Source organism: Oncorhynchus clarkii, chromosome 9 (assembly GCF_045791955.1).
Source record: "Oncorhynchus clarkii lewisi isolate Uvic-CL-2024 chromosome 9, UVic_Ocla_1.0, whole genome shotgun sequence".
NCBI classification, from domain to species: domain Eukaryota; kingdom Metazoa; phylum Chordata; class Actinopteri; order Salmoniformes; family Salmonidae; genus Oncorhynchus; species Oncorhynchus clarkii.
Genome location: NC_092155.1, coordinates 31,463,094 through 31,486,509, shown reverse-complemented (window position 1 = coordinate 31,486,509; position 23,416 = coordinate 31,463,094). Strand labels below are relative to the sequence as shown.

At 42.5% G+C, this 23,416-nt stretch overlaps 1 protein-coding gene across 1 annotated transcript in view; it reads right to left on the bottom strand.

Moving 5' to 3' along the window:
- The window catches only part of LOC139416206 (protocadherin-7-like), a 223,844-nt gene that overhangs the window by 126,564 nt on the left and 73,864 nt on the right, over positions 1-23,416 (bottom strand). Inside the window, exon 2 of the mRNA XM_071164605.1 lies at positions 947-1,169. Within this exon, the coding sequence (XP_071020706.1) occupies positions 947-1,169 (223 nt within the window). The remainder of the gene's footprint in view (positions 1-946; positions 1,170-23,416) is intronic.

Below are 23,416 nucleotides of genomic sequence, written 5' to 3'. Positions count from 1 at the left end.
AGTCTCTTTGGAAAAAAGTGTCTACTCAATGACCAAAGCACCAGAGTCTGAGGTGGAACTTAGCCTAGCACGAGTTCGTACAATACAATCACTTCTTTCATTTCTCCATCTTAACCCCTTAGGGGTATCATCCATCCTGTTACAATCTTCAGTGTGTTACAAGTGAATCAGCTCCACCTGCAAACCACTGATTGTGGACAAATAAACCACCGTCGGGCAGTGAAACAACATGTATCCTTGAATATCTGTATTGAAGTTAGCTTGTTCTAGAATCAAACTCAATGCCTCAGATGGATACAATGGGAAGTGAGTGTTTGGCCTTCACAAAGTTAAGTTAATCGGAGCAAAAACCAAATAAAGATCATGTAGAAAATCAATCATGCCGGGTAGATATTTTAAATCCAAATTAAATTCAACAGTCAATTGAATAGGGATGCGGTCCAAATTACATACCGTAGCTCAAAGGAAGAGGAACTTCCAAGGCCTTGATCTAATAGGGAAAATGAATAAGGCTAATACATCTACTAAAACTGCTCTGATCAAATTAACAGAGGTCTTTCAAAACGAGACGAGGAGAGCACATCAAAAGCTAAAGCAAAACGCATTCAATAACTTGCCTGTGAGATGCTTCAGACTATATTCACCTGATGAATGCATGCATGGTCTCAAATTAAATTCTGATTAAATTCAGCCTGCACGATCTGCAGTATTCATATCCAGAGGACACATCCAACGCCCCCTAACAATCCACACCTCACCTTCCTGCTTCAAAATCAACCACACACCCATAAAGCACACAGCCACCTGCTTGCTCTACACACAAGCTACACCTACAAAATAAAACATCTGCATGTCTCTACCTTGGTGTTCACCTATATACTCTATGTGGAATATGCGTGTCAATGTGTTTTGCACTTTACATCTGCTCTTTAGTGTTTGCCCCTACCATTTTCCATATGCTCTGCCTCACCGACACTGCCATCCGGCGTGGTCCTCTCGTAGCTGTCCTCGGGCAGGGGCAGCGCACCCAGCCTTGGGCCCCCCGAAGAGCCCTTGCTGCTGGGCGTCTCCGACTCCTCCAGCCCGCTGTCGTAGCAGCTCTGCAGCGATCCCTGCTGGTGGGGGTCTTGGGGCTGGCTCACCACCGAGAAGGTCACTCGGCGGAACGGCTACAAGAGAGAACGAGACGGCGTGGGGGTCACTAGCTGGACTAAAAGAGGGAGGAACCTCCGGTGGAAGGGGGATTTGTGGGACAGGGGACAGGGGTTAAGTTTAAAGAGTTTAGGGGTTACAGTTTGAGTATAAATAAGGCAATCCCAGGGGATATGTGCCTTCAGAAAATAGGTACAGTGCCTTCAGAAAATATTCAAACCCCTTGACTTAATCCATATTTTTGTGTGTTACAGCCTGAATTAAATTGGATAAAATGTACTACCCCATAATGTAAAAACGTATTTTTTGCCCTTTTTGCAAATTTAAAGTGAAATACAGAAACATCTATATAATTTATATAAGAATTCACACCCCTGAGTGACCTTTGGCAGGGATTACAGCTGTGAGTCTTTCTGGGTAAGTCGCTAAAAGCTTTGCATACCTGGATGGTACAATATTTTCTAAGTTGGTTGTTGCTCATTGCTTGACAGCCATTTTCAAGTACTGCCATATATTCTTAAGCCGATTTAACTGTAACTAGGCCACTCAGGAACATTAAATGTTGTCTTGATAAGTAACTCCAGTGCATATTTGGCCTTGTGTCTTAGGTTATTGTCCTGCTGAAAGGTTCATTTTTCTCCCCGTGTCTGGTGGAAAGCAGACTGAACCAGGTTTTCCTCTATTCTCTATTCCGTTTCTTTTTAGTCCTGAAAATTCCCCAGTCCTTAACAATTTCAAGCATACCCATAACATGATGCAGTCACCACTATGCTTGAAAATATGGAGAGTGAAAAAAAAGGAAGGGAAGTGCTGACAGAAGGTGCGCTTTGGTAAAAGGGGTAAATTGGTCATCAAAAAGAAAGGAGCACCACGCTTCATATACTTAATTAAAATGCCTTTATTTGTATGCCAAGTTCAATGGAAACAATACGAATGTTAAGAATGGGATAAGAATGTTACCAGCCAGTATGGCAATGGAACATTTAGAACAAAAGACTGGGTCGCGTCCATAGATACAGAACAAAAAGTCTCTGGCAACCGAACTGATATTGAATGAACGACCAGCTGGCTTGGGTAGCAACCCTAGATTTGTATTGGGACTATATCTTGTGGAAGGATGAAATGGTATGAATAAATTCATCAAAATAACATTGTTATTGAAAATGTGTCAGTCATTATTTAAATATGTTGGTAACCCGCTATAAAAGTGATAATGCCCTCGAAGCCGATGTTTGGAGGATATATTGGCACGGTTTGCCGGCCCTCAACTTCTTCTCGGTCATTACAGCACCCGTGCTAATATATCCTCCAAACACAGGCTTCTCTGGCGTTATCACTTAAGTAACTACATCCTCAGTTTTCTGCTATCATAGCCATTAAACTCTGTTACTGTTTTTAAGTAACCATTGGTCTCATGGTGAAATCCATGAGCAGTTTCCTTCCTCTACGGCAACTGAGTAAGGAAGGATGCCTGTGTCTTTGTAGTGAATTGTTGTATTGATCCAACAGCCAAAGTTGCTCCATGCCCAAAGGGATATTCTATGTCAAATTTTGTTTTTACCCATCTACTAATAGGTGCTTCTTTGTGAGGCATTGGAAAATCTCCCTGGCCTTTTCGGTAGAATCTGTGTTTGAAATTCACTGCTCGATTTGAGGAACCTTACATATCATTGTACGTGTGGGGTACAGGGATGTCATGTTTAATACTATTAGTCCACACAACGTATGTGACTTGTTAAGCAAACGTTTACTCCTATAAGAATATTTCGAAGATACATACACAACGCAGAGACAGAGAACTAAAAGTCAAGAGTACTAACGATCAATGGAAACAGTGTTTTTTTTCTGCAATAGGGGATTAATGCAGAGACATGGGAGGAATTTGTCTATATATTGAGTATGAAATAGGATACTTGTTATTTGGCCATTGGCCCAGTTTTCTTGCAAGGAATTCTAATTGGTCAACCACAGGATTGGGCGGGGTTAATAAAACTACACGCTGTCCCTTTGTTCTGTGGAGAGAGAACTGAGAGAGAATCACTGAGGACAGGGAAGGAACGACCATCGACCATCTACCTCTCAGCATAACATCTATGATTTATCGTCTTCGAATAAACCTATTTTCCTCCCCCTGATTTGCTTTGGGGTCTGTGTTATTAAAGAATAACATCAACTGCTAACACTCCTGAACTTATTTAGGCTTGCCATAACAAAGGGGTTGAATACTTATTGACTCAAGGCATTTCAGCTTTACATTTTTTTATTCATTTATAAAAAATGTCCGCTTTGACATTATGGGGTATAGTATGTGGGCCAGTGACGCAAAATCTCAATTTAATCAACTTTAAAATCAGGCTGTACACATCAAAATGTGGAAAAAGTCAAGAGGTGTGAATACCTTCTGAAGGCACTGTATACTATACAACAGGGGAGAGAGGGTAGGGGGGTAATCTTAAGGGCCATTACTTAGGGAGTTGATAGACGTTGGTGCACTGCAAGTCCAAGCAGCGGTGTAAATTTCTCTGACTAGAGCAGTTTGGTACAAAGCAAACTGCTGCAAACTCCAGTAATGTGCTTACAAAAGGGTCTGGTAGACAAATGCTATGACACTCTCGAAGTCATAAGCCTAAAGCCTGTCCACACACAAGCAACAAGTCGGTGTGGCTAACACAGAGGAATGCATAGTATGCCTATTCAATAACATCCTTTTATAAAGAAAGACATCGCCCAAACGCCCTTATAAAAGACCTGTGTATGGAGTATATAGGGACGCTTTCACTCAGAGCATCTGAAAACCCACAGGGAGTGAGTATGGCAGCTAGCTAGCTGATTCTGTGATAAATACAGCTAAGGAGGAGTGAAGGACGCTGTAGCCTCTTTCACTTTGTTTTACTTCCCATACTGAAAGAGGACAAGGTGAGTAAACAGCCTCCCTGTGGGAGGTGTGAGCTAACACTAGAGCAAAGGCATGTAAAGGAAGGACATACACACAAATGTGTATTTGACACATAGAACAAGGCTGAGTAAGACAGTGGTAGTTGCAGCAGACACATTATCGAGTGCTGTCTGTGAACTAAGCAGTGAGTGAACAGGTCATTAACGCTGAGGCCTTTCTCTCCACACGGCAGGATCAACAAAGAAAAGCTCTGCAGGAACAACTGATGAGGCAGCAGGACAGGGTGTACTAGAAATCACTGTCCAGCACGGTAGGTGTACCTCGCTTTCTCAGTTGTGTGCGCGTGTGTATGTGTGTGTGCGCGAGTGTGTATGTGTGTGTCATGAGAGAGAGAACAACAGAGGGAGGCAACAAATTATCAGCTAGTTTGGTCATTATCAAAACGAATGGCATAACAAATGGCTAATGTGATTCATTAAGAGGATACACAGTCACATCTCCACTCTAGCTGGGCATCTCCCGTATCACCTCTTGGTCGTCTTCCCCTCCCCTCCCCTCCTCTCCTCCCTCCTCTCCCCCTGTCCTCCATCGTTTCTTACGGCAATCATACGAATATTAGACCAGGGCAGGCCTCAATTTATCCATCCCTTCTCTTTCCATTTTCCCTTGACAGACTGACATCCGTTTTCACAGATCATTATTATCAATTGCAACATTGAGGTACACCATGGTTCCTAACCCTGGAATTTGTCACCGTTGCGGACAAATATCATTCCGGCAACTCCATCAAAATGCAGTAACTCCTCGTTATGTACAAGTGGTGGTCACCACATGAATGACATCCCCTTTGTTATGATGTAATCGAGATACAATTATTGTTTCAAGCGCCTCTGAATCTCAGCCAAGGAAAGACTTGAGACATTTTTTTATATATACTGAAAAAATCCCGTAAGCCATTACGGGATATTCTCCTCCCTCTCTCTGCATGTTAAAATGTTCCTTTTTTTTTATTTACCCAGTTTTTTCTCTCCCTGGCTAATGCAGCAGCAATCTTGGCAGTAAATCATGTTTCCATGTAATTACAATCAACACTCAACCAATGAATTGAAATTAATATTCATAGGAATTTCACTTGAAAAGTCAAACATTGGTTACATAATTAAAGGCCCAGAATGGGGTCCTATTTTTTCACAGCAATAATGCTCTAAATGATGTTTAGATATCAAAACCAAGTCCAGCTCTACTCGCTTCGTTCCCAAAGGAACAATGTTGGGTCGTGCATGACAGTAATCTAAAGTCCCAATGCTTGAATGTGGTGGTGGTTTAAACAGCAAACAAATGAAGGGAACTTTATAGATGGATTAGATGACCGGAGTGCTATACTCTATGGAAATGTATTTTTCTGAGGAATTAACTTAAGTGATTGTTGCTAAATAAGCGGTGATTGTGAGATGGGGGGGAGAGAAACATTTGGGCAAAGAAAGCAGAGGAAAATTGAGTCCTGGTGACACCATTGTTTCATTTGAACTTTCCTGATAATAAAATGTAAAAACATTTTCAGAACAAAATAGAGTGCACACACACACACGCACGCACGCACACACACACACACACACACACACACACACACACACACACACACACACACACACACACACACACACACAAACAAGCAAACACACACACACATAAACACACACACACACACTGCAACAGCCAGAGGGTTTGATGAGATTTTAAAAGAACCCAACGTTTCCATTCATTCTATCTCCTCTAAACGAATAAATAGAATTTCCAAACCACTTTTCTTCCTACTGTGCGGCAGCAGCGCCTGAGATGAAGAAAAAGAAAAACGACTTGTCCCGGCACGCCATGTGAAATCATGTTTGGTTTCTGAGTGCCAGAACCAATCTTCCTCGCTTCCTCGCTCCCTCCCAGGGTCCAGGGCGTAAAAGGGATCTGTCTAGCAGTGTCATAAGTGCAGAGAGCCAGGGGAAAATAAAGCAGAATTCCCCTGGGGCTCTCCGCCCTCCTTCCCTCCATCCCTTCTTTCTTCCCTCCGTTCTGACTTCAGGGTGCTGTTTGTGTGATGGCGAGAGATATATCACACCGCCGCGGCGTTAGAGAAACAGACAGTGGGTGAGATGGAGGAAACGGCTTCCCTCCTCGGGTCATGTGGCATGAGGTCAAGACCTCTCGCTGCCGGTTGGCCAATTTGAATGAACGCTGGCAGTCATTAACCCTGACCTAAAGCGGTGGAGTGACACCCCATTCCTTCTCACTCTACCCTGACCCCTCTTTCACCACGCCAGCTCCCCCACGTTCACGTCCCCCCTAGCATAGTGATGACTGGGCCACACATCGTATTCCCACAAACACACACACACACACACACACACACACACACACACACACACACACACACACACACACACACACACACACACACACACACACACACACACACAAATGCTCACACACACACTGATATAGATGGATGAATGGACACATGAATACTGCACCCCATGCTGTGTAAGGCTTGCTTGAGGGGGGTTGAGCTTCGAATGCATGGCTTTCATTTCTAGTTAGCGTTAGCTTTTTTTTTATCTCTTCCAGACGCAGGCCCTGGCTATCACTATGGGGTCTCTGACTGACTCTCTGCCTGTACGAGTGATTGAAAGCCGGGCATGACAGCCACGGGTGATTGAATGCCTCAGTCATTCAAGCCGAATGAACACACTAAACAAAACGATTGAGCCACAGGGAGATACTGTGGTCAGACTAGTTCCTAAGACTAAAGTCAAAACACATATCAGCCAACTGGTTACATGCTTTACTGGAGCCAATAAGAAAGATGTTTTGTTGTGCAGTTCCCGTCAATAACGTGTGACCTTCACAGACTTGAAGTCCCTAACTGAAAGAGCTGAATGGTTGTCGGGAATGGTTGATTAGTTCCTGATTTGATCGATGTTTTTATCTCAGTCGAACTCGGAATGAATGAATAGCAGATTGTCTAGACGTGAATATGTTTCTGTTCTGTATTCTTAGCGGTACCACCAACACCAATCAATAGGAACTAATTGTTATTTAGGAATGTTACTTAAGGTGTATGTGTGTGTGTGTGTGTCTGTCTGTCTCTTTATCTGTGTGTTACCTTGAACATCTGTTGTTATACTGCTATGATAAACCTCCCAATCTTTCTGACTCCCACACGCCATGCTTGTTCAAGTCAATAAGGCACGTGATCACACGTATGAAATACACAATGTTTCCTTCTCCCTCCACCCATGTTAACACTACATTACAATTATATGTCTTATATACACACGGTCATCCCTTAATAAGACTTTGTTAGGAACCAACATCTAGCTCCACATGACTGAATTCACAATTAGGCTTCTCTGGGGCTCGTGGACCAACAAAGGGGGGAGTGGGGGAACAAGATGGATAGAGGAAGGGTTGAAAACATGCTGTATGTAACGTCATCGTAATACTCCCATGGCGAATGGCGGTGACCCGCTAGCCGTGAACCGTGGCTGGTAATAGAGCCTGGGCCTGACTCTGAGGGTAGTAAACATAAACTATGGGGCCCCATAGTGTTATTGCAGCCAATTGGCGAGGAAAGGAAGAGAGGGAGATGGATGGAGAGAAAGAAAGAGATGGATGGAGGGCGAGAAAGAGAGAGGGTGTCACGACTTTCGCCAAAGTCGGTCCTTCTCCTTCTTCGGGCGGCATTCGGCGGTCGACGTCACTGGCCTTCTAGCCATCGCCGATCCACTTTTCATTTTCCATGTGTCTTGTCTTTGTCTTACACACCTGGTTTCAATTCCCCAATTACTTGTTCATTATTTAACATTCTGTTCCCCCATGTTTGTTTGTGAGTAATTGTTTATTTGTATTGCGGTCCGTATTTGTGGCCTTGTATTTTTACGACGCGTATTGTTTTATTATTGAGTACAATTGCTTTCATTACTCATATCTGCTGTCCTGAGCCTGACTCATCTCACCAGATACACACAGACGCATTACAGAGGGGGTGGTTGAAGGAAGAGAGAGAAGGATATGGAGGAAGAAGTATTGAGAAAAAGTGATGCAGGGATATGTTTGGAGAGAAAAAAGAGAAACATGGAGGGTGAGTGAGAGAAAAAGAGGGATAGAGGGAAGAGGAGTGAGTGACACATTAGTGTGGTCATGATTACCAGAAGTGACAGTCGGTAATTAAGTCGCCATGTTTAATTTGTCATGGGTAACCTGCAAGTGACCCCCCCATACCCAGCCACCTGAGACTTACACAGGAAGTGCGTCAACATGTACTGTAGTAGCAATGTTGGTGAATGAGCTTGTTTGAGTTAAAAATATTATCTAGACAAAGTAAAGTAATACAAAGTCACAATCATCACATTTTCTACTTTTGTTACATGAATCCGATGCACTACGTGTGCCTGCCTGAGTGTAGATAACTTGTGACTTGATGAGCAGGGGTCAGGTTCTGTTTGGGTGCTATTCTGTGACATAACTTAATTTCTAGCCTCCTGGCTAATCTGAGTTTAACTCATCTCAAGCCTCAGCGAGCCTGGAGGGATGGATACAGATACCTCAACACGGTCTACTCTTCACCTGCTTTGAAGGAGCCCTGAGGAGAGTAGGGTAGAAGGGTAGAGGCCAGCTTTGGGTGTTTGGGGTGGAAGCAAGGGAGTAAAGGAACTCTGAGGTTAGGGCAGGTTGGGGTGTGGTTAGGAGGGTGTGAGGTGCTGTCTCGTTATCCTAGCCGCCAAGGGAGTCTCAAGTATCTTGTTGCCAGTGAATGATAGTGTTGACCCCGTCACACTTTATTTCTCCTATTTACCTCCACTCTTCTACATCCCCTCCTTTTTCTTCTCTTCTTCCAACCCTCCTCTTCCACACACAGCAAACACCAAAAGAAAAAGCCACGAAAACATTTTCAAACGCGCAAAAAAAAAAGAGAAAGAGAAAACGCATGACAAGATAAAAGAGGCACCTATATATATGTTTTTTTTTAAAACAGACCGGTGTCTTGTTCCAGACTTTGGCATCCGAGTCAAAAGAAATACATAAAAGTGTTTTCTGTTTTAACTTCAGTGGATCGAAAAAGTGTTCAGAGACAGACAGGCTTTCAGAAGCATTGATGCATAAGTCTTTTCAGTCATAGATTCTCTCACCTGTCCAGAGTGTCCAGTATCTCTGTGATCACGCATTGTGGCCTTTCACACCCAGACTTGGCAGGTGGCTCCGATTTGCTCTGTGAAAGGCCACAGGTTTTACCAACGTTTATAAAACAAAACTTTAGAATGAACTTTGCGATACTCGCAGAGGTTATGACTTTCAAATGACAGTCTGTCTCTAAATCAAAAGACAACTGAATTGATGCTAGTTCGACTAACCCATTCCGTTTTTATCATATGGTTGTTTCATGATCTAATAGCATGTGATCGATCGCATGCCCTTGAACTATGTTATTATTTCTACTAGTGTGGCTCCCTTGGGGGTCTTTATGGACCATTTATCACCTTGTTAAGCTGGGTAAATGTATAATTAAATATAACATCCCCAGGTTAGCAATGGAGGCTTAGAGAATTCAAACAGACAGTGGCCCCAACATGAAGGTCTGGGTAATCTGGTAGGAGAGGGGAGAGGGGGGACAGGGGGTCTTTGTCACAAAGTTGTCGCCAACCAACAGTGTTCCACCATGGGTGTTTGCTTTGCTGGAAAAATCCTCAGTCAATCAGCCTTGTGCCTTGGGAGACACGTTAGGGAGGGAGAGAAGGAGGAAGGGAGGAGGAGGAGGGAGGCACAGACAGCCAAAGTTAAAGCAAAAGACGGAGAGAGAAAGAGAGCTGTTCCCATCTCCACACTCTATTTATTCATTTTTTTATTCCCTCTGTTCTCTTGTTGTTTGGTTGCAGTGTGTTTAAGGCCTCCTGTCTTTGGAGGAGAGCCACAGCTAGCCACTAGATAGACAGACAGACAGACAGACAGACAGACAGACAGACAGACAGACAGACAGACAGACAGACAGACAGACAGACAAACACGTACCAGGGGGTCACAGAATTAAAGAGAGAAAAAAAAGGAAAGATCACACATGGTTACTTTCCCAAAGTCTGTGGCTAAACTTATAATTGCTCTTCAATTGGGGGATTAGGCCACTGCTGTAACAGAGATACTATTCTGAGGGGACGCCTTTCCGCCTTCAAAAGATGATCCAACCTCTGACCTGAGCTGAATGGGAAATTAGAACTGTCTTCAGAGGGAGAAGGGGCGTTTTACTTTTGAGTGGCAATGGATTAAGATAGCTAGTATCGCTAACAAATACATACAGTTTTTATGGGGATTCTTCTATATTGCTCTGTGCGTATTAGTCATACATGTATGTTTTTCAAAATGCATGAAGGAGGTCTATTGGTCACACCAATAGACCTCCCCCAATAGGGGACCAGGGTATTTTCTTTCAAACTCACAATCTATCCATGCCTTGTCAATCAATGATTATCTATTACAGTTATCTAATATGAATGGATATGGTGCTCTTGTCTCTGTATTGTATTCAATCTGAAAAGGTGCCTAAGCTAAGACAAGTACTGGCACGGACAAGTCTGGCGACCAATCCCAACGCTCATATTACAAAATTAGTTATTGTTTGTATACTGTTGAGTGACCTGTTACTTGAACTGTATGTGTGCAACCTCATATATATGAGTATGTCCACATGTGTTTTTTTATGCCTGTCTATCCACATTTGTGTACTACGGTGCATGCATGCGTGCCTCTGTCATGTCACATGTTCGACACGTCCGTCTCAGTGTCCTGCTTAGGTGTTGTGTGTGCGTGTGTGTGTGTTTGGTTTTACTGTCCTTGTGGGGACAAGAAGATCTCAGAAAGATAGTAAAACAAGGAACATTCCAACAAGTGGGGACATTTTCCAGAGTTTAGGATTAAGGTTAGGGTTATGGGTTAGGGTTAGGTTCAAGGTTAGGTGTTGGGGAAAATATGACTTTGAATGGGAATCAATTGTTTGGTCCCCACAACGGTAGTATAACCTGTGTGTGTGTGTGTGTGTGTGTGTGTGTGTGTGTGTGTGTGTGTGTGTGTGTGTGTGTGTGTGTGTGTGTGTGTGTGTGTGTGTGTGTGTGTGTACAGTAGGAACACCATCACGGTTGCAAACACTGCAGCTGACAATTGACACACTACTATTAGTGTGTGACAGGCCTCATCCTCATGGTAACATTAGCGCGTTGTGATACGGGACTGGGCGTCAGCAGAAAGCATGGCGAAGGCAACATTAAGAGTCAAGATGACCATTCATAGCAGTAAATATGGCTGCTCAATTGTAAACGCCAAACAACCAAACACATGGACAATGGGATTCTGAGTCACAAGACAGGTAGACAAAATATTGCCCCCTTCTGACTTTGCTGTCTGTGTTAAACTTCTCTGAGACCAGTACACAGAGTCCTCTGTGTTCCCGTTTCACTGATCCCAGAACAGCTGTGTGTATTCTAATCTCGTTAAGAGAAGGCAGAGAGAGAGGGATTGAGAGAGAGAGAGAGAGAGAGAAAAAAAGAAAGAGAGCGAGAGAGAGAGAGATTTAGAGTTAGAAAAACGTGGATTTCTTGGCAAAGAAGATACTACCGTCCACAACTTAACCTTCACTCCAAATCAAAACTCCAAACCTGCAGCCTGATTTTGGACAAAATTACCTGGAAGGATTCCTACTACCAAAGATTCTTATTTCCAAGCAATACAGCAAATGCTCTGGTAAACAAACAACAGAAACCTGAAAACACCATCTGACCTTGAACTGAGTGAGTAATGTTTAGTCTGAAGCTACTATTAAAGCCAAGAAGAAAAATACATTACAATTGTATTATACAATTGCTAACAAACTTATCAGATCTGAGGGCAAATTCAGTTAGCACTGAGGTATGAAGTGAGTGGTGTCAAAGCCCTTCAGCACCAACAATGGTAGGAGAGTTTCACAGTCTACCCCACCCAAACCAGGAGGCCTTGAAGCCCCCTCCCGCTGTTCAGAGGTCTTTACAATACAGTACCCTAAGGATGTAAAAAATGAGAAGTCACGAAAAGAGTAAAAGAATAAGCTACTTGTGGAAAATCAAGAGACACTTTTTGCTCACTATTATACAAATGTGAACATAAGCAACTTCATCTTCCACACAGACAATTCCCTGGCATGGAGCAGTGCTATATTAACACACAAACCCTCTGTTAAGGGTGGAAACTCAGGATACTAGACAAAGAGGACTCTGAGTCAGCCAATGTCAACCTGTACAATTCTGGAACAGTAAAGGGCAACCGCAGTACTGGGCAACCCCAAACAGTTTCAGCTGGACTTTCACATAATCAAAGAGCTAGCTCAGCAGGATAAGCTCTCTCTTGAGAAAGATACCCCCACCCTGAGCGTGTCAGCCTAGACCTCTTCATTATACAACCCCACAGACAAGCAACCCCAAGCGGAAAGTCTACCTCCCAGCACCGAGCACTACACACTCATTGTATTGAAGGATACATTCACCCAGATAGAGGTAAGGCAGGTGGAGCTTGAACAGCAGGTGAACACACTTCAGAGGTTATCTCCACCCTGTGGTTATCTCTACTCTGCTATCACGAAAAGACTTCCACCCTGCTTCCATACAGCAGGTACAGTGCCTTGCGAAAGTATTCGGCCCCCTTGAACTTTGCGACCTTTTGCCACATTTCAGGCTTCAAACATAAAGATATAAAACTGTTTTTTTTTGTGAAGAATCAACAACAAGTGGGACACAATCATGAAGTGGAACGACATTTATTGGATATTTCAAACTTTTTTAACAAATCAAAAACTGAAAAATTGGGCGTGCAAAATTATTCAGCCCCTTTACTTTCAGTGCAGCAAACTCTCTCCAGAAGTTCAGTAAGGATCTCTGAATGATCCAATGTTGACCTAAATGACTAATGAGGATAAATACAATCCACCTGTGTGTAATCAAGTCTCCGTATAAATGCACCTGCACTGTGATAGTCTCAGAGGTCCGTTAAAAGCGCAGAGAGCATCATGAAGAACAAGGAACACACCAGGCAGGTCCGAGAAACTGTTGTGAAGAAGTTCAAAGCCGGATTTGTATACAAAAACATTTCCCAAGCTTTAAACATCCCAAGGAGCACTGTGCAAGCGATAATATTGAAATGGAAGGAGTATCAGACCACTGCAAATCTACCAAGACCTGGCCGTCCCTCTAAACTTTCAGCTCATACAAGGAGAAGACTGATCAGAGATGCAGCCAAGAGGCCCATAATCACTCTGGATGAACTGCAGAGATCTACAGCTGAGGTGGGAAACTCTGTCCATAGGACAACAATCAGTCGTATATTGCACAAGTCTGGCCTTTATGGAAGAGTGGCAAGAAGAAAGCCATTTCTTAAAGATATCCATAAAAAGTGTAGTTTAAAGTTTGCCACAAGCCACCTGGGAGACACACCAAACATGTGGAAGAAGGTGCTCTGGTCAGATGAAACCAAAATTGAACTTTTTGGCAACAATGCAAAATGTTATGTTTGGCGTAAAAGCAACACAGCTCATCACCCTGAACACACCATCCCCACTGTCAAACATGGTGGTGGCAGCATTATGGTTTGGGCCTGCTTTTCTTCAGCAGGGACAGGGAAGATGGTTAAAATTGATGGGAAGATGGATGGAGCCAAATACAGGACCATTCTGGAAGAAAACCTGATGGAGTCTGCAAAAGACCTGAGACTGGGACGGAGATTTGTCTTCCAACAAGACAATGATCCAAAACATAAAGCAAAATCTACAATGGAATGGTTCAAAAATAAACATATCCAGGTGTTAGAATGGCCAAGTCAAAGTCCAGACCTGAATCCAATCGAGAATCTGTGGAAAGAACTGAAAACCGCTGTTCACAAATGCTCTCCATCCAACCTCACTGAGCTCGAGCTGTTTTGCAAGGAGGAATGGGAAAAAATGTCAGTCTCTCGATGTGCAAAACTGATAGAGACATACCCCAAGCGACTTACAGCTGTAATCGCAGCAAAAGGTGGCGCTACAAAGTATTAACTTAAGGGGGCTGAATAATTTTGCACGCCAAATTTTTCAGTTTTTGATTTGTTAAAAAAGTTTGAAATATCCAATAAATGTCGTTCCACTTTGTGATTGTGTCCCACTTGTTGATAATTCACAAAAAAATACAGTTTTATATATTTATGTTTGAAGCCTGAAATGTGGCAAAAGGTCGCAAAGTTCAAGGGGACCGAATACTTTCGCAAGGCACTGTAAATGCAAGTATTTCCCGTGACTGTGCCTCAAAACCAAATGTCTACCTGGCCCGTCACTCCACCCTGGAGTTAAACAGTCTTTACAACCAGGTCCACCTATGCAAGGCAGCAGTGCCACTTTCGCCCGGAACCTAAAGGACATTGCCAACAACCGCAGCCCCAACACCTCACACAGATCAACAGACACCCTACCCAGACCAGCGAGACCACCCCCCTCCCCACACATAGAGGACCCACGCCAAGAGGACCTACATCCACCCACAGCACCACCAGCCACATCCACACCCCCACCCCAACCAATCAACACCCCCCAAAGCCAACCATGCCCACACTTCATTTAGGTACCCCCAGATCAGGCCTATGCCCATCCTGCCAACCCCATTCCCTACACTCCCGCAAAGAGGGCCTCAACATGAAAGTCACACATACGCCCAGGACGTGAGCAGGCAAATAGGCCCAACCCCCACTCTTACACTTGCCCAAGCCAATAGCATGTACCAAATGCTCATCAGGCTCTGCTCACACTTACTGGTCTGAAGCCAAACCACACAACTAACAACATTGGACACTTTTTGGAACAAAAAGCCTTCACTATCTCATCCTGGAATATCCAAGGCTTGAGGTCATCTGCCTTTGGCCTAAAGAGCAGGAACCTGGACTTCACCAAAGAAATAGGAAATACAGACATTGTCAAGAAACAGACAATAAACATGGTATAGAGGAGATGGACACACTGGTTGCTCTCTAGGTTATAGAGAGCTGGTAGTCCCATCCACCAAACTACCAGGTGTGAAACATGGAAGGGACTCAGGGGGTATGCTAATTTGGTATAGAGTAGACCTAACTTACTCTATTCAATTATTCAAAACAGGAACATTTTACATTTGGCTAGAAATTCGAAAAGGAAACAATCTCAACAGAGAAAAATGTCCTCCTGTGTGCTACATATATCCCCCAACTACACTCCCCATATTATAATGAAGACAGTTTCTCCATCCTGGAGGGGGAAATCAATAATTTCCAGGCCCAGGGAAATGTGCTATTCTGTGGCGACCTAAATGCCAGAACTGGACAAGAACCTGACACCCTCAGTACACAAGGGGACAAACACCTACTTAAAGGTGACATCATTCCCTCCCTCATATGCCCCCTTAGGCACAATGACGACAACATAACCAAACATGCTCTGTCGCAAGCTGGGTATGTACATTGTCAGTGGTAGGCTTTGAGGGGACTCCTACTGTACATACACCTATAGCTCATCTCTTGGCATTAGAACTGTAGACTACTTTATCGTTCACAGTCAGCCCACTGACACCCCTTTTAGATCACAGCAAATTCACGGTCTACTTGGACAGAGCAATACCCAATCATGAGGCATCAAATCCAAAGGAACTGAATAATATAAAAAAAGGCAATAGATGGAAGTAATGTGGAAACCACCAGAAAACAATTAGGCAACAACAAATTCAATCCCTTTTAAACAAATTATAGGACAAAACGTTTCACTATAATAGTGAAGGTGTAAACTTGCCAGTAGAATAATTAAACAGTATATTTGACCTCTCAGCTTCCCTATCAAATCTAAAAAATGTCAAACAGAAAACAAAATAAAATGAATTAACAACAATGACAAATGGTTTGATGAAGAATGCAACAACCTACGAAATAAATTGAGAAACCTATCCAACCAAAAACATAGGAGCCAGAAAACCGGAGCCTACATTTTCACTATGGTGATTTACTAAAACAATACAGAAATACACTACGGAAAAAGAATGAACAGCACATCAAAAATCAGCTCATTATAATTGAAGAATCCACAGACTCTAACCACTTCAGGGAAAATTGGAAAACACTAAAAAAACAACAACACGAAGAGTTATCTTTTGGCCCTATAACAAAGAACAAATATCAAAAACATATACAGTGGGGCAAAAAAGTATTTAGTCAGCCACCAATTGTGCAAGTTCTCCCACTTAAGAGGCCTGTAAATTTCATCATAGGTACACTTCAACTATGACAGACAAAATGAGAAAAGAAAAATCCAGAAAATCACATTGTAGGATTTTTAATTTATTTATTTGCAAATTATGGTGGAAAATAAGTATTTGGTCAACAACAAAAGTTTATTTATTATTTATGCCCTTGCTGATGGAAGGAGGTTTTCACTCAAAATCTCACGATACATGGCCCCATTCATTCTTTCCTTTACACGGATCAGTCGTCCTGGTCCCTTTGCAGAAAAACAGCTCCAAAGCATGATGTTTCCAACCCCATGCTTCACAGTAGGTATGGTGTTCTTTGGATGCAACTCAGCATTCTTTGTCCTCCAAACACGACGAGTTGAGTTTTTACCAAAAAGTTATATTTTGGTTTCATCTGACCATATGACATTCTCCCAATCTTCTTCTGGATTATTCAAATGCTCTCTAGCAAACTTCAGATGGGCCTGGACATGTACTGGCTTAAGCAGGGGGACACGTCTGGCACTGCAGGATTTGAGTCCCTGGCGGCGTAGTGTGTTACTGATGGTAGGCTTTGTTACTTTGGTCCCAGCTCTCTGCAGGTCATTCACTAGGTCCCCCGAGTGGTTCTGGGATTTTTGCTCGCCGTTCTTGTGATCATTTTGACCCCACGGGGTGAGATCTTGCGTGGAGCCCCAGATCGAGGGAGATTATCAGTGGTCTTGTATGTCTTCAATTTCTTAATAATTGCTCCCACAGTTGATTTCTTCAAACCAAGCTGCTTTACCTATTGCAGATTCAGTCTTCCCAGCCTGGTGCAGGTCTACAATTTTGTTTCTGGTGTCCTTTGACAGCTCTTTGGTCTTGGCCATAGTGGAGTTTGGAGTGTGACTGTTTGAGGTCGTGGACAGGTGTCTTTTATACTGATAACAAGTTCAAACAGGTGCCATTAATACAGGTAACGAGTGGAGGACAGAGGAGCCTCTTAAAGAAGAAATTACAGGTCTGTGAGAGCCAGAAATCTTGCTTGTTTGTAGGTGACCAAATACTTATTTTCCACCATAATTTGCAAATAAATGTATTAAAAATCCTACAATGTGATTTTCTGGATTTTTTTCTTCTAATTTTGTCTGTCATAGTTGAAGTGTACCTATGAACATTACAGGCCTCTCTCATTTTTTTTAAGTGGGAGAACTTGCACAATTGGTGGCTGACTAAATACTTTTTTGCCCCACTGTACATGTTCAAATACAAATCTTAGAATCAGCTATTAAAGACTTCCAGAACCCACTGGATTCTCCAATTACTTTGAATGAACTACATGACAAATCTTCCAAACCAAAAAGGTCTATGGTGTTGATGGTATCCTCAATGAAATTATAAAATATACAGACAACAAATTCAAATTGTCTATACTTAATCTCTTTAACATTATCCTCTGGCATATTCCCTAATCTTTGGAACCAAGGACTGATCACCCCAATCCACAAAAGTGGAGACAAATTTGACCCCAATAAATACTGTGGGATATGCCACAACGGCAACCTTTGGAAAATCCTCTGTATTATCATTAACAGTAGAGTCGTACATTTTCTCAGAGAAAACAATGTACTGAGCAAATGTCAAATTGGCTTTTTACAAAATTACTGTACGACAGACCACGTATTTACCCTGCACACCCTAATTGACAAACAAACAAACTAAAACAAAGGCAACATCTTCTCATGCTTTGTTGATTTAATAAAAAGCTTTCGACGCAATTTGGCTTAGGGCCTGCTATACAAATTGATGGAAATTGGTGTTGGGGGGAAAACTTACGACATTATAAAATCCATGTACACAAACAACAAGTATGTGGTTAAAATTGGCAAAAAACACACACATTTCTTTCCACAGGGCAGGGGGGTGATACAGGGACGCAGCTTTAGCCCTCTTCAACATATATATCAACGAATTGGTGAGGGCACTAAAATAGTCTGCAACACCCGGCCTCACCCTACTAGAATCTGAAGTCAAATTTCTACTGTTTGCTGATGATCTGGTGCTTCTGTCCTCAGCCAAGGAGGGCCTACAGCGGCACTTAGATCTTCTGCACAGATTATGTCAGACCTGGGCCCTGACAGTAAATCTCAGTAAGACAAAAATAATGGTGTTCCAAAAAAGGTCCAGTTGCCAGGACCACAAATAAAATGTCCATCTAGACACCATTGCCCTAGAGCACACACAAAACTATACATACCTCAGGCTAAACATCAGCGCCACAGTTACCTTCCACAAAGCTGTGAACGATCTGAGAGACAAGGCAAGAAGGGCCTTCTGTGCCATCAAAAGGAACATAACATTTGACATACCAATTAGGATCCGGCTGAAAATACTTAAATCAGTTATAGAACCCATTGCCCTTTATGGTTGTGAGGTCTGGGTTCCGCTCACCAAAACATTATTCACAAAATGGGACAAACACTAAATTGAGATTCCGCAGGCAGAATTCTGCAAAAATAGCCTCTGTGTATAACGTAAAACACTAAATAATGCATACCCGCTAACGATCAAAATCCAGAAAAAAGCTGTTAAATTCTACAACCACCTAAAACGTAGCGATTCCCAAACAATAGCAAAGCCATCACCTACAGCTAAATGAACCTGGAGACGAGCCCCATAAGCAAGCTGATCCTGGGGCTCAGTTCACAAACACAAACAGACCCAACAGAGCCCCAGGACAGCAATACAACAAGACCCAATCAAATCATGAGAAAAAACTAAAAAAGCTATTTGGCCCTAAACAGAGAGTACACAGTGACAGAATACCTGACCACTGTGACTGACCCAAATTTAAGGAAAGTGTTGACTATGTACAGACTCAGTGTGCATAGCCTTGATATTGAGAAAGGTTAACGAAGGCAGACCTGGCTCTCAAGAGAAGACAGGCTATGTGCACACTGCCCACAAAATGAGGTGGAAACTGAGCTGCACTTCCTAACCTGCGAAATGTATGAGCATATTAGAGACACACATTTCCCTGAGATTACACAGAACCACAAAGAATATGAAAACAAATCCAATTTTGATAAACTCCCATATCTATTGGGTGAAATGTCTTTATTCTTTTGGAACTTTTGTGAGTGTAATGTTTACTGTTCATTTTTTCTTGTTTATTTAACTTGCTTTAGCAATGTAAACATGCTAATAAAGCCCCTTAAATTGACATTGTATTGAAATTGATAGAGAGAGAGAGAGAGAGAAAGAGAAAAGGCTAGTGTAAAATGCTTTACCCACTAGCTTTAACAAGACTGATAAATGGCTCTTTATTTACCATCCAGTGTCACTGATGACAGATAACCTGTATTTATTAAGGGAACAGGGGTGGGATCCAAAAAGTCTGTGTGGGGAAAGAGAGAGAGAGAGCGAGAGAGAGAGTGTGTGTGTGAGAGAGTGTGTGTGAGAGAGAGAGAGAGAGAGAGAGAGAGAGAGAGAGTGTGTGTGTGTGAGAGAGAGAGTGGGTGTGTGTGCGAGAGAGAGTGTGTGAGTGTGAGAGAGAGAGAGAGAGAGAGAGAGGGAGAGAGAGAGAGAGAGTGTGCGAGAGAGTGTGTGAGAGAGTGTGTGTGTGTGAGAGAGAGAGAGAGAGAGAGAGAGAGAGAGAAAAAAAAATCTGATTCACTTCTTATTGAGTATTGATGCAGGTGTGGATCATAAATGTAAGAAGGTGTATGGGTTGGTTGGTTCTTCTATCCTTCTGTGGACCTACTATCCCCAAGTGTCCCCACAAGGAAAGTAAAACAAGGAAAAATGTCCCACATCCCCATGAGAACAAAGGCTATTTTAAGATTAGGGGTTAGGTTTAGGGTTACAATTAGGGTTAGGATTAGGGTAAGGGGTTAGTGGTTAGGTTAGGGTTAGGGTTAGGAGTTAGGTTTAGGTTTAGAGCTTTGGTTATTGGTTACGGGTTAGGATTATGGTAAGGGTTAGGGTTAGGTTTAGGGTTTGGGGTTAGGAAAAATAGGATTTTTTAGAATAACATATGTGTGTGTGTGTGTGTGTGTGTGTGTGTGTGACAGGTTAAAGGAAATATTCATAGCCTGTTATACATTAAAAGTATTAGTAAATTCATAGTATGTGAGGATCTTAAAACATCTAAGGTTAAAAAGATCATGCATTCAGTATTAGTTGATAGAGATTGATAACATTAATATAATTGTGTTAAAGTTCAAATCCGTCAAGCGTACAAAGAGTAATGTGTAAACGTTATATTGATTACATTATTTTGTGGTGCATAAAAGTGTTCATCTGTGATCTACTAAATGCTCTTAATCTATGAGCCTGAGATCGATTGCTCTGGTCTTCACCCATATTCCTGGGGAAATCGCGGTCTTTTCTCATTGCACTAAAAGTTGAATTGAGAAAACAACTGATTATTTCTCCCCCTTTTTCAGGTACGTTATTGATGGTAAAAAATAGTAATTTAAATGTAATAACTCGTTAACATGTCAAGATAGTTTAAGGTGTGTCTTAGTAACATCTTGAGGAAGTTAGAGTTAAGTTTGCAGAGAGTAATATGAGCCCTGCTCGGTTGTAGCGAAGAATAGCATCGTACTGAGAGTAGCTGCCATTTTATGTCGATTGTGAATGAACATGTGCGTTGTTAATAAGATATTTTGCTTTGTTATTTGTAAAATGGTTTTTCTGTTGTTTTGTAATGTGTTACTTTTGTAAAATGATTGCACTAAAAGTTGAATTGAGAAAACAACACCGTATCACTCTCGTGATTATTTCTCCCCCTTTTTCAGGGGCGTAACATGTGTGTGTGTGTGTGTGCGTGTTTGCATACCTACTTGCGTGTGCATCTGTGCGGGTGTGTTTGTGGATCATGTAGGCATAATTTGTCATTCCATACAGTTTTGATTCTCCTGCCCATTTCACAGAGGATCAAACCACTAGGGGGAGTGTGTCTTTATCTTCATTAAAATCAATGCCAATACCTGAGCACCAGTATAATTTAGTGTGATGCGCCATCCACACTCACACTGCCGCAATGCTGTGAGACTAGCTAGGGGCTATATCACCAGAGAAACCTCATAAACCACCACCACCAAACGTCCTTAACAAAACACATTCCTTTCCTCCTCCTCAACGACCTAATATCCCATCCTCCCGCTTCTGACAGAGACGATTATGATACAAGCGTTTAAGAAAACAATTATTACAAATGAGTAATTAACCACTAATGTTTGAGCAAATAAACACAGACAGAGAGAGCAGTAGGCCCAGGGCGATGGAGGGAGGAGGAAGGGAAGATTAGTACTGCCTGCGCACCACACCATGTTGGTCATTACACTGAAGGGGCGATGAGAGTGACGAGCCTACTGGCTTGAAAAACACACACACACAAGACGGCTCAACTGGGCAACAGGGTGTGTGCAACGCAAGCAGAGTATAGTGTGATCTCTCTGTCATGCTCTATGTCCTCCTTCCTAATCCGTCATCACCAAACACCTGTATCACTCTGTATCACGATTACCTTTAGACTCCCTCTCCCTCTCTCTCTGCGGTATGACATCCTCCCTCTCTCTCTCTCTCTCTCTCTCTCTCTCTCTCTCTCTCTCTCTCTCTCTCTCTCTCCTCCCTCCCTCTGTGCTTACCGTTGCAGCTATCTCTATTAAGATCAAACAAGGTCAGAGCCGGTGAAGTTTGATTGATGAAAATGGAATTTAGATGAAAGCACACTTCAGATAATGAAGATATGCGGTGAAAGATTAAAATGGCGCCGAGGCTGCAATTGCTGAGGTGCTAACCAAATTAATATTGAAATTGATGTATGTTTGGCTTCTGCCGAGACAATCCCCATGTGTTTTTTGGGGCCCCCAGGCAAAGTCAATTTTTATTTTTATTTCATTCTCATTTCGGAGTGAAGCAGAAGTTGGCTTCTTTTAACTGACAGGGAGTGTTTCCACTCCCGTTTCCCCGAATTAAAGATGGACGTTTAGCACAAGGTAGGCATTTAGATAAGATTTAATTTGGAGAGTTTCAATACACTTGTTTTGTTCTGTTGTCAGGAATATTTGTGCGCATGTGTGTTTGTTTGTGTGTGCATGAGCATTTATGTGTGCATTTGTCTATGTACAAACCGCTTATTTTCTAACAAAAGCCACACACACCTGATAATCAGAGCTATCTCTGTTTAAACCACTGATTTGTTGTATCTGTTGGGCCTGGTGAGATGAGTGTCTCCAAAGATGGGCGGATGGATAAGGCATCAAAGGGCTGAGGCGCTATCAGGGCCCCACATCACTGTCGGATGAATGAGACACCCACACTAATCCTCCATATAAAATAGACCAATCCTTCAAGGGACTTCTTCGAGTGCACTTAGCAACCACGTCCTCCTTCTTCTCCCTTCCAGTGAAGAATCTAGGAAAAACCCGACCTAACATATCTCAGTGTTTATCGCATTGTCTCAGTTTCAGCCCCAGTCCTATTACATCTAATTACTGAGTAGGAGAAAGGGTGTCCATTTTGGGGAGATAATGTGAGGATGGTGTTGGTTAATGTCTGTTGCACAACTTAGATGCACTTCTTAATTAAAGGTTGGTGAAAAACACAATTATCACTGCTGGGTCCCTCCAACAATTTAAAAAAAATATAATAATTTTAAAAAAATAAGAGATTAAAAAACAGCCTTGTATATTAAATTTGCCCTGATTTGTTCTCTCCTAAGAACTAAGTTCTACTAAGAACTGGCCCTGGAGTTAAATATGTGGACTGAGCAAAAAAAATAATCTGTAGGCTGAAGAAAAAAAAAATGTTGAAAAGAAATGGCTAACAAAGGCCGTCTTTGTCAGGCTGTAGGAAAACACTCTGAAACACCCACAAAGCATTTCACCTTTCCTGAATCAAGGGTCGATCAAAGGTCAAACAGGCATTATCACTGGACACCTGTATCTGCTCTACGATTAACGGTGACTAGACCCTGCTCCGTCACTCACTCCGTGTCAGTGTGTGTGTGTCCTATCATCTTACCGGCAGCTGGGATACAAGGAATAAAATAATCATGAGTGAGACGGGGGCCCGGTCAGCGGACAGAATGGATCAGCTGTCG